Raw genomic sequence first — 15,184 nt, 5'->3', positions numbered from 1 at the left:
AAGCAGGGATATGTCAGTTGCAATAATAATTACCCTGCATACTCCACACATGGTAACTGATATAATTTTCCTTTATGTCTCATTTGGTTCTGCTATTTAGTGCTAAGCAATTCTACCAGGCAAGTATTACAGAGCCTTTAAAATTCTCCTATTAAAACTTAAATTTTTCCTTATTATGAAAAAAACTTCCCTATATACTTAATTTTCCTTCCCTATTTGTAATATAATTTATTTGTGCCATCACTTTTTTCTTTATCTGTTTTACTAGAGGTTTCAAATAATTGTTTTTTTTTTAATTTTTAAGAACTATTTCCTTCTGTTTTTCAAAATTAATTTATGCTATTTGTTTTTAATATTCTTCCACTTTTTTAAGATAGGTCTCTGTTCTCTTCCAACCTTCTTGAGTTAACTCTGCTTAACAGTTTCTTTCAGTTACTTATTAAATTGATGAATTTAAGATTGTAAATAATCTTACTTAACAATTTCTTTCAGTTACTTATTAACTGAAATAACTTTTCAGTTAACAGTTGACTGCTTAACAGTTTCTTTCAGTTACTTATTAAATTGATGAATTTAAGATTGTAAAATTTTCACTAAAAACTACTTAGCTGCATTCTATATTCATTGACATGCATTATTTCTGTTGCCTACAATTCTTAAGATTTTGGAAACCTATTATCAAGAAGAACCTATTGTTCTTTGTGAGTCATTGAGGAATATGCCTATATTTGAGTTTTTAAACCCCTAAGAGTTTTATCTCTTTTCAGTTTTGTGCCACAACATATTCACATTATGGTGAGAGTAAATAGTCTGTATGATGTCAATTTTTTAGCTTTATTGATAGTTCTTTCAAGAGTAGCACATGAAAGTTATAAAGAAAATGCTTCATGTATGCTTAAAAAAATAATATCTGTTGTTAGATATAGGTTCCATTTGTAGATGTTCGTTAGAATAACTTTGTTAATTCAAACCTCTGTAATCTTATTAAATTTTGAGCTACTGTCTATAACTTTTTCATAGACATGCATAAAAGCCTCCTTGAATGATCAAATTTTTTATGAGTTATTCTTGGAATTATGTCAGTTTTTGCTTCATATATTTCAAAGCTATATTTTTGTGTGCTTAGAAAATCAGGATTGTTGTTTTCTTTGTATCTTTGTGATATGTGGAATATGATTCAGTTTAAAGATTAAAATTTTCGGTGGCAGCAAAGATTTCTTTCTTTTTCATACAAAATCCATTGTAAATCTACTCGATTCCTTGGGGAAATTGTCATCTGTAAGTTAACCTGGCAACCCCAAGTGATGTGAGCTCCACATGGCAAGTCCACTCTGTAAAACTATGGTGTCCAATATAGTAGGACTCATATTAGTTATTGAGCACTTGATATGTGGCAACCTGAACAGAAATATGCTATAAGCATAAAGTACTCTGAATTTCACTGAAAGAATGCCAGACATTTTATTAATAATTTTTATATTGAGAGGCACCTGGGTGGCTCAGATGGCTAAGCATCTGCCTTCGGCTCAGGTCATGGTCTCAGGATCCTGGGATTGAGCCCCGCATCAGACTTCCTGCTCAGCAGGAAGCCTGATTCTCCCTCTCTCTCTCTGTTGGCCTCTGTCTACTTGTGACCTCTGTCAAATAAATTTTTAAAAACTTTAAAAATAATAATAATAATTTTTATATTGATTACATGTTGAAATGGCATTATTTTGGATATATTTGGGTTAAATAAGATATGCTATTTAAATTAATTTTATTGGTTTCATATTACTTTTTTTTTAAAAAATTGGCTAAAAAAATATTTTTAACCATCTATGTGAGTCACAGTATATTTCTATTGGCAACCTCTGATCAAGAACAGACAGCCTCAGTCTTTGTGGCAGGAGAAGAACCAGACTGGAGAAATCATGTATGGACTGTCCATTGCTTCAGCAGCTAAGGGATGCACATCTTTTCTCCTCTCATTCTATTACCTAGAATTACTCACATAGGACCACCTCCCTGCAAAGGAAATGAAAGTTCCAAGTTTCCATACATCTAGAAGGACGGGATAATAAGATGTCTGTGAGCACTGGTAAGCCTAACATAATTTTTGTTGAATTATGCCTTTTGTTGTTATGTACATGTCCATCTGCTTCTCTACATTTTTACCTTAAATTCAGGTTTATTTCTTTTTATTTTTAATAGATCCGTTTTCCAAATTCACCTGTTTTTAATGTTATTTCATTGGCTCTATTTTGAAAAGCATTTTTCTGAAAGTTTTTTTGCTTAATATATTCTTGTCTTTTTATTTTTTAAATTTTCTATGAGATGAGATATATCTTTAACATTCATCTTGTTAGCAGATTAAACATAGTTATGTTTGGGTTTCCTTATTTTTTTTTTTTAAATATTTTATTTATTTGACAGAGAGAAATCACAACTAGGCAGAGAGGCAGGCAGAGAGAGAGGAGGAAGCAGGCTCCCTGCGGAGCAGAGAGCCCGATGTGGGGCTCGATCCCAGGACCCTGGGATCATGACCCAAGCCGAAGGCAGAGGCTTTAACCCACTGAGCCACCCAGGTGCCCCTGGGTTTCCTTATTTAATAAGTGGCTGTAACTAGTTTATATTTATCATGAGTATATATGCTATGGGATTTATTTTGTGTCTTATATTTACCAGTTTTATTTTTTATCTTTTATTTTTAATTCCTTACTCCCTTTTGTTTTATGCACCTGGGTGGACAGATAATATATTCTCTGTCTCTTCCTCATGCCTCTGTTGTTTTAGAAGTAATAGAACATATAACTCTTCTTACAACAGTTACCTTTAAATATGTAATATGCATCCCTAATTTTTTCTAACACAGTGTAAAAATTATGCAACATTATCTCTTCAAAAGACAAGAAAGTTAATTGTCTTAACCACTCTGAATAATCCCGATCTTGCTGCTATTGTTTTAGAATCTTTGTCATTTTTTTTTGCTCACCAGTTGTATACCATATGTCTCACAAATCATTCTACCATTTTTCATTATATTTTTCATACAATCGCTCCTCACATCCGGGCTCAATTTTCTTCCTGTTCAAGTATATAAGTCTCATTCTTTTTTTTTTAATTTTTATTAAAGACTTTTGTTTATTTATTTGACAGAGAGAGATCACAAGTAGGCAGAGAGGCAGGCAGGGAGAGAGAGGAGGAAGCAGGCTCTCTGAGGAGCAGAGAGCCCAATGTGGGATTCAATCCCAGGACGCTGGGATCATGACCCGATATGGAGGCAGAGGCTTTAACCCACTGAGCCACCCAGGCGCCCCCTCTCATTCTTTTTACGTCTGAAATTATCTTGATTTTACTCATATTTTTATTTTTAGAAATTTATTTTTTTAAGTATGTTCTATACACAATATGGAACTTGACCTCACAATCCCGAGATCAAGAGTTCCATGTTAGAGATCAAGAGTAGTCCACTGACTACCAGCCAGCCCCCACACTGGTATTCTTAAGTAATAATGCAGCTGGAAATAAAAATTTTAGTTGAATGTTATTTTCCTTCAGCATATTAGGCCAATGTCATTTGGCATTTATTATTGTTGATAGTAAGTATATTATAAGTCTAATTGTCTCTAATCAGCTCTAACATGATCTTTTTTGGTGATCTGAATTTCCTCTCCATTTACATTTATAATTATTTGTCTTTAATTCCTGATAATTTGCAGTTTCAATATATAATCTAACTAGGTAAGAATTTATTTTATTTATCCTGCTTGGAACTCAGAATGCAAACATTCTCTCGGGACTCAGGCCTTTCACTCAGCTCTTGTTTTCTGAAGTGATTCTCCACAATTCATTCATGTTTTTTAGATTTCTATTAGAGGTGGTGCCTATCAATTTATCTTTCAAGTCTCCTCATTCTCTTTTGTACTTTTTACATTTACTTGTCCCTCAGTACCGGATTCTATAGAAATTCCTCATTATCTGTATTTCTCCAAGTTTCTGCCTATGTCCAGCTCTCTTCTATTGGACAGTTTTCTTTTAGAGATAGCATTTTGACTTGTCAGATTTTCAATTTATTTACTTTTTCATACCCATTTTCTTGGTATCATTTATGCCTTTTCAACTTTGGGGAAGCAGTTCCTTTATTTAGCTTTCTAAAGACTCTAGACATTTAAAAGAAATCTTTTCAAAAACTTCAATTATTTATCTGGAATGAATCCAGCTTCTAACTGCTGATATTTTGGGCTATCATTCTCTCTTGTGCTTTTGAATACCTTGATTCTACAGCCTGCTATTTCTTTTAATGGATTATCATGAAATTTTTACATGTCATTAAATATTCTTCTAGATTTACTGTTACTATAAATGTTATTGCACTCTCAGCTCTAACATGTTTAGAAAGTTTTATTAATATAGAGTCCAAATGCACATTTTTACACATAAAATATTACAGATAATTTGATTATTTTATTTATTCATAGAATTGAAAGGTTTGACTCAAAAGAGTCTGAACATACTTAGAAATATTTTATCGGGTATATTTTCAACTTGCATAGAAAATTGTGTTGGGGGCACCTGGGTGGCTCAGTCATTAATCATCTGCCTTTGGCTCAGGTCATGATCCTAGGGTCCTGGGATCGAGCTCTGCATTGGGCTCCCTGCTCAGCGGGATGCCTGCTTCTCTCTCTCCCACTCCCCCTGCTTGAATTCCCTCTCTCGTGGTCTCTCTCTCTTTGTCAAATAAATAAATAAAATCTTAAAAAAAAAAAGAAAGAAAGTTGTGTGATTTTCTCTTCTGTATTACAAATTTATGTCAAACAAGTTAGTGCAAATAAAGTAGAACATGATAATAAACATTAACAAGCAGAAGGATTTTCCTAGACTATCACCGATAACTTTAGAGAATTTTCCATTTAATAGCTGAAGCCAAGTTGCTATCAAAGGAGTCATTTTAAGTATAAAGAAAGATGTAGGGGCTCCTGGGTGGCTCCTTTGTTTAAGTGTCTAACTCATGATTTCAGCTCAGGTCACGATCTCATTCATGGGTTGTGGAATAGAACCCCATGTCAGGCTCCATGCTCAGAAGGGAGTCTGCTTGGGATTTTCTTTCTTTCTCTCCCTCTGCCCCTCCATCCACTTGAGCTTTCTCATTCTCAAATAAATAAATAAATACTTAAAAAAAGAATAAAGAAGGACGCATTTGTGGAGTTAGTTATCTCATTAAAGTGTATCTGACATGATGAGATACCACCTCACACCTGTCAGAACGGCTAAAATTAACAACACAAAAAACAACAGGTGTAGGTGAGGAGGCAGAGAAAGCAGAACCCCCTTATACTTTTGGTGGGAATGCAAACTAGTGCAGCCACTCTGGAAAACAGTATGAAGTTTCCTCAAAAAGTTAAAAATAAAACTACCCTATGATTCAGCATTTGCACTATGAGGTATTTAAACAAAGAATACAGAACTATAGATCAGAGGAGTATAGGCACCCTGATGTTTATAGCAGCATTATCAACAATAGCCAAACTAGGACAAAATCACAATTGTTCAATGACTGATGAATGGATAAAGAAGATGTGTGTGTGTGTGTGTGTGTGTACTTACTCAGCCATCGACAAGAATGAAATCTTGCCATTTGTAATGACATAGATGGAACAAGGGTATATGATGCTAGGTGAAATAAGTCAGTTAGAGAAAGATAAATATCATATGATTTCACTCATACGTGGAATTTAAGAAACAAAACAGGTGAACATATGGGAAGGGGAAAAAAAGGAGAGATGGAAACAGACCATAAGAGACTCTTAATGATAGAGATCAAACTGAAGGTTGATGGAGTGTAGTTGGTAGGGGATGGGCTAGATGAGTTGAGGGTGTTAAGGAGGGCACTTTTTATGATGAGCCCTGGATGTTGTATGTAAGTGATGAACCACTGATTTCTACTCCTGAAATCAATATCGCACTATATGTTAGCTAACTGTAATTTAAATAAAAATTTGAAAAAAATTGTATCTAAATCCACAGCAATTTGGCTTTAAATATCAAATCCAATAGAGAGTTTTTATAGGGATAAAAACCTTTTCACATTATTGCATAGTCCATCACTCTTTATCTTTTACAACTGTCATTTTCTCATACTTCTTTCTTCCAGAAATATAAAGCTAAAATAAGTACATTTGGAGAAAAAAAAAGGAAAAGAAATAATGAAGATCAATAATCTAAAAATCCAACTCCAGAAACTGAAAAATAAACAACATATCAAAGAAAATTAGCATATCACAGAAAACTGGAGGAAAGTAATAAAGATGAGAGGATATATTAGTAAAATTAAGGGAGTAAATTAAATTATTAATGTATTAAATTAATGAAATAGATAATTACATATACTAGTAAGTATCAAATAAGACAAAGGTTGGCTCATAGAAAAACCTTGAAGGAATAAATCTCTAGTTAAACTGAACAAAAAAAGGAGAAAATAACTTAATATAAAGAAGATAAAAGGAAATATCACCATGGGTACAGTTCATATATCAAGAGGTATTAAGATAACTTTATGAACAAGTTTAGTTTAAAATATTTGAAAATTTAGATGAAATGGACACATTTTGTTAAAGAACTTAAAAAGTACAAATAAGAGATGAGAAAATCTCAACCATTTAAAAACTATTCAGAAAATGAAACTGTAATTTAAGGTCTTCAAATACAATAACCCAGTGTTTCCTAGTGAATTTCACTGAAAGTTTGTAAGGGGGGCGGTAAACTTCCCAGAGAATAGAAAAAGAAAGAAAGCTTTTAAACTTTTTTAACTAACTAGTAAAAAACCTGACAAGGAGTTTTCAAGAAAGGATCATTACATGCCAATTTTTACTTAAGAATATAAATGCAGGTATCCTAGAAAAATATTAAAAATCCAATCAAGCCATGTATAAAAAAGCATATGTCATGAGAAAGTAATATTGCGAATTCAAGGGTTTTTTTTTTACATTCTTTGACCAAATAATGTAATTCACTACATTAATAGAATAAAGAAAAAAATCATTTAATTATTTGAATAGAGTCAGAAAAAGCATTTGAGGAAATTCCGTATCTATCAATGATAAAAACTTATTAGTAAAGTAGGAGCAGAGAGTTCTTTAATATAAAATGTATGTGATAAGTTTTGGCCACCCTCACATTCAGTGGTGAAACATTTGATGTAGTTTTGAATGTAAGTGAAGCTTAGTTGGGTGGGGTCCAATGCTGTGGGCCAAGACAGTATTCTTGAGACATCTTTGATGCAAAATGGTGGTTTTATTAAACACAGGACAGGACTTGTGGGCAAAAAGAGCTGCTATACCTGGGTTGTGAGGGGTGAGTGATGATATACTTTATTAGAGTTGGGGGTAAAGAAAAAGGGAGGTTTTCAAAAAAATTTTTGTATGCTAAAGAGGACCTACAAGATATTGGAGGCCTTGCTATTGTCAAGTTAAGGTTGTTTTTCCCTCTACTAAGGCATTAACATTAAGGTGGTTGGGAGTTTCCTTCTGGAAGTCAGGTTATCGTTTTTTGTTTTTGTTTTTTATTTAATTTAAAATCAGTTAGTCAAGGTATAGTACATCAGTAGTTTTTGATATCATGTTCAATGATACATTAGTTGAGTATCTCATCCAGTGCTCATCATATCACGTACCTTCTTTCATGCCTATACCCAGTTACCCCATCCCTCACCGACCTCCCTTTCCACAACTTTCGGTTTTATTTCCTGGAGTCAAGATTGTCATTTATTTTGTCTCCCTCTCTGATTGGAAGTCAGGTTACTAAAAAGAATGCTTTTTTCTTGTAAATCACTAAGACATTTTGTAAGTTGAAGACTTTTGTCTTTGGGCTATGATCTCTATTAGTTAATAGAGGATGTTATATTTTAAACTAATAGAGTATGTTTAATAATGTATGTTTTTCCTTACATTAGCTTTAGGACAGCCAGGAGTGCCTGAGGAATGTCACACATATCCCACCTGGGAGTGCGGCAGTGTGGGAGATTGTTACGTGGTGGTCTTGAGGTGTTAGCTTGTGCTGTGTCCTTGGCCTTCTGCTCCCTCATCACATTGAGAGTTTTCTCTCTAACATTGGGAATGAATAAAGGATATTTCATTTCCATTCAACATTGTATTGAACATCCCAGTGAGTGAAATGAAGCAAAACAAACCAAAGAATTAAAAAAAGGATTCAAAGGATTGAACAAAAATAATATTGTCAATATTTAGAAACAATATGTCTTTGTGTATAGACTCTAAGGAAGACTATTATACATCATACAAGAGTATAGCAGCTTCTGATACCAGACAATATAAAAATCAACTGTATTTTCATATTTCAGAGTCAGTTCAAAAATGCAGTTTATTAGAGATATCCTTGCAGTGCTGAAAGATACAACTTCTGTTATTCAGACAGAAAAAGATGCATTTAGAAATGCTCTGAATAACAAAGAATGACTAAAACTCAACCTACAAGCAAAATTCTACCCAAGTTTTGTTCAAAAGCCCTTTATAGTAAAAACTCTAAATGGATCACGGTGATCCTAGTGTGGAAAAATAATCAGACCTGTGAGAGAGAAGTAGGAGAACTCAGATTTATTTTATACCGGCAGACTCAGATGAGCTCATGCTCCAAGTTCTAGGCCCCGGGCAACGGGGTTATAGGGCTTTTATAGGGGACTGTGGGCAGTCAGGTTCCCAGGGCCATGCTGACTACTTGTAGGTGGGTTTAAACAGGAGGTGTAGGAGCTGATTTTGGTGGGAACAGTCATGTAGGAAGCCTGTGGTGGGGACGCCTGTTTACAGAAGCAGAAGCGGCTGGTTACCTCTTGCTCCCAATAGGCCTTAAGTTATTGCTAGCTTATTGTTAGTAACTTTCCATCTTCTGGGACCTCCTGGCCTGGGCCTGCTCTAGGTCATTTTCCTCTTTAGTCCTAGCAAATGTGTTCACGGCAGAAAGTGGTTCAGAACAAAAAGACTAAGTTTGGCTCTGCCAAGAAAGCTAGTTAACTTTAGACAAAGCCTTATCTTGAACATAATTGTAGACATTGCTATTGGAACTTTAGCAACATTTAATTAATTTGAATAAAATTGACAAAAGGCCAATAAGGTGCTGGAGAGCATCACACTGCCAAAGGGCCACCAGCCTGAATTCAGAGCGAGGCTCTTCAAGATGTTGACTTGAAGTTTCCTAAATTTCTACTGGTTAAGAAGTGGCTGAAGAGAAAAAAAGAAAAAGAAAGGGATAACCCGGAGGGTGAAGTCAAAAGGACAAGGATTGGGGAGCCACTCCTAGAAAGCAAGCATAACAAGATTCTAAGGAACATTCTTTATCTTCCAGATACTCTCTCTTGGCAAAATTTGCCCGCAGAAATTCACAATTGCTATGGATCAGTTAGTTACTGCTCTGTGCCTCCTTTTCGTCTTTCTGAATGGGAGGGTTTGTTGTGATTATTTTAACTGTATTTCTGAGGTTGTTATGTCACCTTATGTACAAGGTTGGTACAAACATAGATACACACTTTCCCATGAGCTGTTTGTAAGGGTCTATTTAGCCAGAGTGATTCCAGCTGGTTAAACAATGACTTTGTTGTTTATGCAGTAAAACTTAAACAGTCCCTGCCCCCCCCCCCCCCCCCCCCCAGTCCTGGAAACCCGTCCAAACCAGTAACAAAGCCCAAATACAAGGGTGGGTCAGACCAGGTGGAGACATCCGATCGGTGGGGGGGGGGGGTGTACATACTGTCTCCCTAGTTACCAAGGAGTATGGGCCCCACCTTTTGGGTGCCTTTTGGGCACCAATTCCGACCAAGATGATAGGCTAGTTCAAATATCTACTAGGGTAAATTGATTGTAATTCAACTGGTCACTTATGTGTGACCTAACATGATTGTGCATCTTTCTCTGTGTGTTATAATCTCATTGGCCACCTGTGCGTGGCCAGGCCCAACCCATGGCCTTTGCCCTTAAAAGCTAGTCTGTAAGGCAGAGAGGGGTCACCTCTTTATAAGAGATGGCCCCGGCCGGTAGGTTTGATTCTTCCTGCTTGGTGCAAAATAAAGCTTTGCTTGACCTTTGCTTTGTATCAGTCTTGCTCCCTTGATTACGGACCTAACACTCTTCTCATTTTATTCCTTCAGAATTTATAGAAGTGTATCAGTGTGGGCCATGTCAGGAAAGCAGATGCCACTCTCTCTTCCAAGAAATAGTGGTTTGTTTGTTTTTTTTTTTAAAAAGATTTTTATTTATTCAGCAGAGAGAGTAGGCAGAGAGGCAGGCAGAGAGAGAGGAAGGAAAGCGGGCTGCCTGCTGAGCAGAGAGCCCGATGCGGGGCTCGATCTGAAGACCCTGGGACCATGACCTGAGCCAAAGACAGAGGCTTTAACCCACTGAGCCACCCAGGCGCCCCGAAATAGTGGTTTTTATATGGGGGTTCGAGGTTTACACATCTGTTGAAATGGACTGGGGATGGAGCACCTGGGTGGCTCAGTGGGTTAAGCGTCTGCCTTCAGCTCGGGTCATGATCTCAGGGTTCTGGGATCTAGCCCCGCGTCAGGCTCTCTGCTCAGTGGGGAGCCTGCTTACCCCTCTCTGCCAAGCCTCTCTGCCTACTTGTGATCTCTCTCTCTCTGTTAAATACATAAATAAAATCTTAAAAAAAAAAAAAAAAAAGAAATGGACTGGGGAGTAAAGGTCAGAAAGAATGCTGCCAGAGATTACAAAAGTTACATTGTAGTCAACGCTGTCTACATTGTTGCCTACAACCTCAAATAGGTAATTTGCAGAAACTCACTTAGATGTTATCAACTTGAAAGATACCAGGAAAACCTGCCCATCCCAGGCGCCTAGAACACTGAGATGGAGGATTTATAGGGATTCATTTTCCTATGGAAATGCACATACCTCCCATGTGCTTGCCTCTCTGTTTGCAAATGCCATTGCAAAATAAGGGCTTTTCTTTTTCTTCTGTCTTTCAAATCTCAAATGAGAGGCTCTCATTGTTAGATCTTAATCTAGGACTACACTGGGAAGGGATTCTCTCGAGAATATAAGTAATGAATAGGATGAAGAATTGATAACAGACAATCAGATAAATAGGCAAAACAAAATCTGATGTAGAGGGAAGACGTGTAATTATTTCAGAGTGTTTTGCTAGTACAACTTCTTAGCTTTTGAAACTTATAAATATCAGCCCCAAATAAGTCATCTATTTAGTGTAATTAGAAACCATCAGTGCAACCTTTTTGATATCAAGATATTTTAAGTGATTTTGACATATAACCATTTTACAATTTGTTCTCAAGGACAACCAAGGGGAAGTCCAAGTAGCGAAACTCCACAAGAAAAAAAATGTTGTGTGTAAACATAACAGGTGAGCCATGGTAACTTTAGGTCAAGAATTTAAAAGCAAAACTTCAGTGTTTGCCAAAGCTCTGGTTGATGTATTATTCATACTGCTGTTTTAAAATATCTCATAGATTTTTAAAATATTAATTTGGGAAATCACTCTTTGATATGATTTCAACAATTATAAATCCCATCTTTATTTTCAAGACAGTAAAAAAAAAAAAAAAACCCTGAAAACTTCAACTTTGCTTTAGAAAACTGAAAAAATATTTATACTATTTGACCCGAACACTTGTTCTTATAGAGTAATGTCACCATCTTGTGGTGTTTTAAGATATTGCTGCTGAAGGCATTAAAGGATATTTTTGTATCTAGTAATAATAGGAAGGTACGTCTCTCATTCAGTACGCCATGTATTTAGCCAATGAATAAGCACTTGTGTTTCAATCTTAATATAAATATCTGCTTCAAAACAGATTTTAAAATTATTTTGTGTTTGGGAAATGCCGATCACACGGAAGCCTTTTAGTAAATTTAATACCACCTAAAACTTGTTTGTTTGCTGCCTTTATTTCAATGTAAACTGCATGAGAATAGAAACATTGTCTTGTTCAGGGATTAATCTCCCAGGCTTACAAAGCAATTCCCCCCAGGGTGGGCCCAACAAACGCCTGATGAATGCAAATGTGAGTGAATGGATGCTTTCAATCTCTTGTAAATATTTTAAGACAAATTAGCTTCAGAATTTTCCTAGTTTGCTAACAAACCATGCAAATAAAAGCTTTGTTTTATTTTTTTCAAACCACCAAATTTGGTATGCTCTGAGAGATTTTAGTGTTTTTGTTTTGTTTTATCAAGACTTTCATAAAGTGACTTATTTCAGTAATATATTGATAACTTGATTTGGTTTTAATTAAATCCATTAGAAAAATATGCAGGTATGTTATGAATTATTCTGGCTCACCATAAAATGTGGAGGAAAGAGTGCAGCCTTTGGAGTCAAGGATACCAGTTTATACTTCTGGCTTTGCCGGTGGTGTGATTTGGGAAACTAAACTTTCTAAGCATTGATTTTTTTCTCTTCTGATATTGGAGATAATAATTACCTCTTTCATTGTACATAGGTAAACTAGAAATGTGAGTTTGTATTAATTTGAGCATTTGACTGTTCAAAACCAACAGACTGCCTCCCCCTGGATAAACATGGAAGATGTTCTTTTAACACTTGTTGAAAAAAAGTATTTAGAAACAGCCAGTTAATATTATTTATTCTGAATTGAAACTCCAGTTAAGTCCAAACCCTGACATTTATTAAAATAAATTTCAACTAATATAATTTTGGAAATCTTGTAATGTCAGCAATTAATTAATTTTAGTATCATATTTTAAAAACATAAAATGTTATTATTTTTAATAAGGTACAATACATTTTCAATCACAAAATTCATGATATAATAACTTTTTTTTTTGGTCAGCCATCATCCCTTTAACCTAGCAGTGAGAGCCTCCATTTTTGATTGCACCTCATTAATAGCTTTTTTGATTTCAACTTGGTTAGATTTTAGTCTTTTATTTCTCCAGAAAGGGCTTTTATATCTCCAGAGAGGGTTTCTCTAATATCTTCCATGCCTTTTCGAGCCTGGCTAGAACCTTCAGAATCGTCATTCTGAACTCTAGATCTGACATATTACCAATGTCTGTATTGATTAGGTCCCCAGCCTTCGGTACTGCCTCTTGTTCGCCATCATCCCTTTAAAATGCACTAAATTGGGGTAAAAATTCCCTGGCCCTATATGAAAGTTTTGGTTGGTCCCCTGGTTTTTCTGTTTGCTTATAGGTAAGTCTTTCAAGACATTTAGTTTTCAAATGCTGTCTTAATTTAGTAGTTGGAATTTCAAGTTCTTTACAAAATTAAAAACCTCAAAATTGGCTTGAGGTTTGTTCTTCTTGCCTCAGAGTTATTCCAGATTTCCCACAGCTACCTTATATTTTGCCTTCAATTATATTCAAGATAGAGGGAGGGAGGAGATTTAATTGGATAATCTCTATTTGTGGATCCTTTCCAGCTTCCCATGCAAGGCAGCTGGTTAAAGCCAACTCTCTCCAGGGCTCTTTGGGGGATTTTTGTTATCTCTCCCCCTTGACCTTCCCTCATGGATAACCATTTCTGATTCCCAGGATATCAGGAATTATACCTCCAGCTTCTTAGTGGTTCCCGGTTATATGAGACACTCATCTCTAGAAAACATCTGTGCAACTCATGTCTGAAAATTGTGAGTGCAAACCTATCTCATGGTGATGGTACTCCTTAGATATGCCCCCAGACCGTCTATGAGCTTTCTCCTTGGTCTCTAGATTTTCCACGTAGGAGTCTTAACCCAGTTTAAAGGTGGCTTTGACTTTATCAGACATTAGTCAGACTTTGGTCTCCCATGTCTGCAAATCTCAGGGAACTTATATCTGAGCCCTACCAGAGAGGCCTTCTGTGGTTAGGAGGGAGAGAGGCCTCACATCTCCTCTTTGACAAGCCAGAAGCTCAGAGGGAGGCACAAGTCTTCATCACAGAAAATTTCCTTGCGATGCTTCCACTTGACTATTTTATACTCTCAAAGTGGATGAGGGGAGTCAAGAATCCTAGAAACAGTTCTCATAATTACCTTTTGGAAGATTAGATTTTGGTTTGAAAACTTCCATTAGAATTTCGTATCTATTACAGTTTATGCTTCAGTGTAAAATTATATGTATTTTTTTTATACTCCATTGTACATCATCTGATCTAAAGTTTCAAGCTATGCTGTGGGAAAGTAATACTCTAGTAAGCAAAGAACTGCTTCAATAGTAACATTTCCAAGATCTGGGCAGACCTAAATCCAAGGGACATAATTAATTTTTAGCATTAGTCTTTAGCAGTAGTTATTTCTTGCTATCAGCATAAGTGCAATTGAAGTTTGATTTTAAGATGAATGATTTCACACACCATGTTACAGATATATGACATGTGAAAAATCACTTCTGTCCATTTCGAAGAGATCGATTACAAAACATTATCAAAGGCCAAGTAGAGAAAACATACTTGATGTTTATGGGAGACTATCAACTGCATAAGAAGACATTTAATGATGTGTGAATCAGGTAGCAGAAATGAGAAAGTTCTGTGTGAAATGTAATGATATAAATTAAATTACAGAATTAAAATAAAAGAGCTTAATCGGAACATTTATAAGTACAATGAGTCATTAAACTGCCAAATGTCTGACAGCGCCAAGGCTGCAAAGACATCTTTTGCCCTTTTATAGAATTCTGTAGGGACAGATCGTATTGAAGAGATTTTAGAAGAAAAAAAAATCAATAGACTTTTAAAATTCTGAAGCGATTATTAGGCTGGATTAATATGGTTGTCTTTTTAAGAATTTAAGACAAAAGATAAGGCAACTTAATTAAATGTTCACAAGCTTTCACAATAGTAAATATTCACACATTCTGAAATCAACCTGTCATCATAGGACCATTTCTTTCTTTTTTTGTGTGTGATTTTTTTTTTCATATTGATCCAAATATATTTTAAAGGCAGCCTGAGGATGGGACTGAATTTGTACTAAATTTCTTCCATGTGTATTTTTTCTGACAATCAGACCCAAAAATGTGGCTAAAAGGAAGTTGGGTAGTAAGAATTTTGTGCTGGAATAAGACATGTTAGGCAGAATCTATGTATTTCAACAAAACCAAATCAATATCTTGTATTCCTTGTTAACATAAGAGGTCCTAAAGTTTATACATGCTATTTATGCAGCATTACTATGATAAACTGAAATGTAAAATCAAGGTAAACAATCAGCATATTC

The 15,184-nt window shown here is 35.4% G+C and overlaps 1 protein-coding gene across 2 annotated transcripts in view; it reads left to right on the top strand.

The window, feature by feature from the left end:
• Positions 1-1,905: 1,905 nt before the first annotated feature.
• The window catches only part of RERGL (RERG like), a 67,503-nt gene continuing 54,224 nt past the window's right edge, over positions 1,906-15,184 (top strand). Inside the window, exon 1 of one of the 2 annotated variants that reach the window (XM_046010526.1) lies at positions 1,906-2,080. In XM_046010526.1, coding sequence (XP_045866482.1) covers positions 2,065-2,080 — 16 coding nt within the window. In that variant the 5' untranslated portion in view covers positions 1,906-2,064. The remainder of the gene's footprint in view (positions 2,081-15,184) is intronic. The other variant, XM_046010527.1, reaches the window with a different exon arrangement.

The sequence above is a fragment of the Meles meles genome, chromosome 7 (genome assembly GCF_922984935.1).
Source record: "Meles meles chromosome 7, mMelMel3.1 paternal haplotype, whole genome shotgun sequence".
In the NCBI taxonomy this organism is placed as follows: Eukaryota; Metazoa; Chordata; class Mammalia; order Carnivora; family Mustelidae; genus Meles; species Meles meles.
Note: the sequence above shows the minus strand (reverse complement) of the source record. Positions and strands in the feature narration are given on the sequence as shown.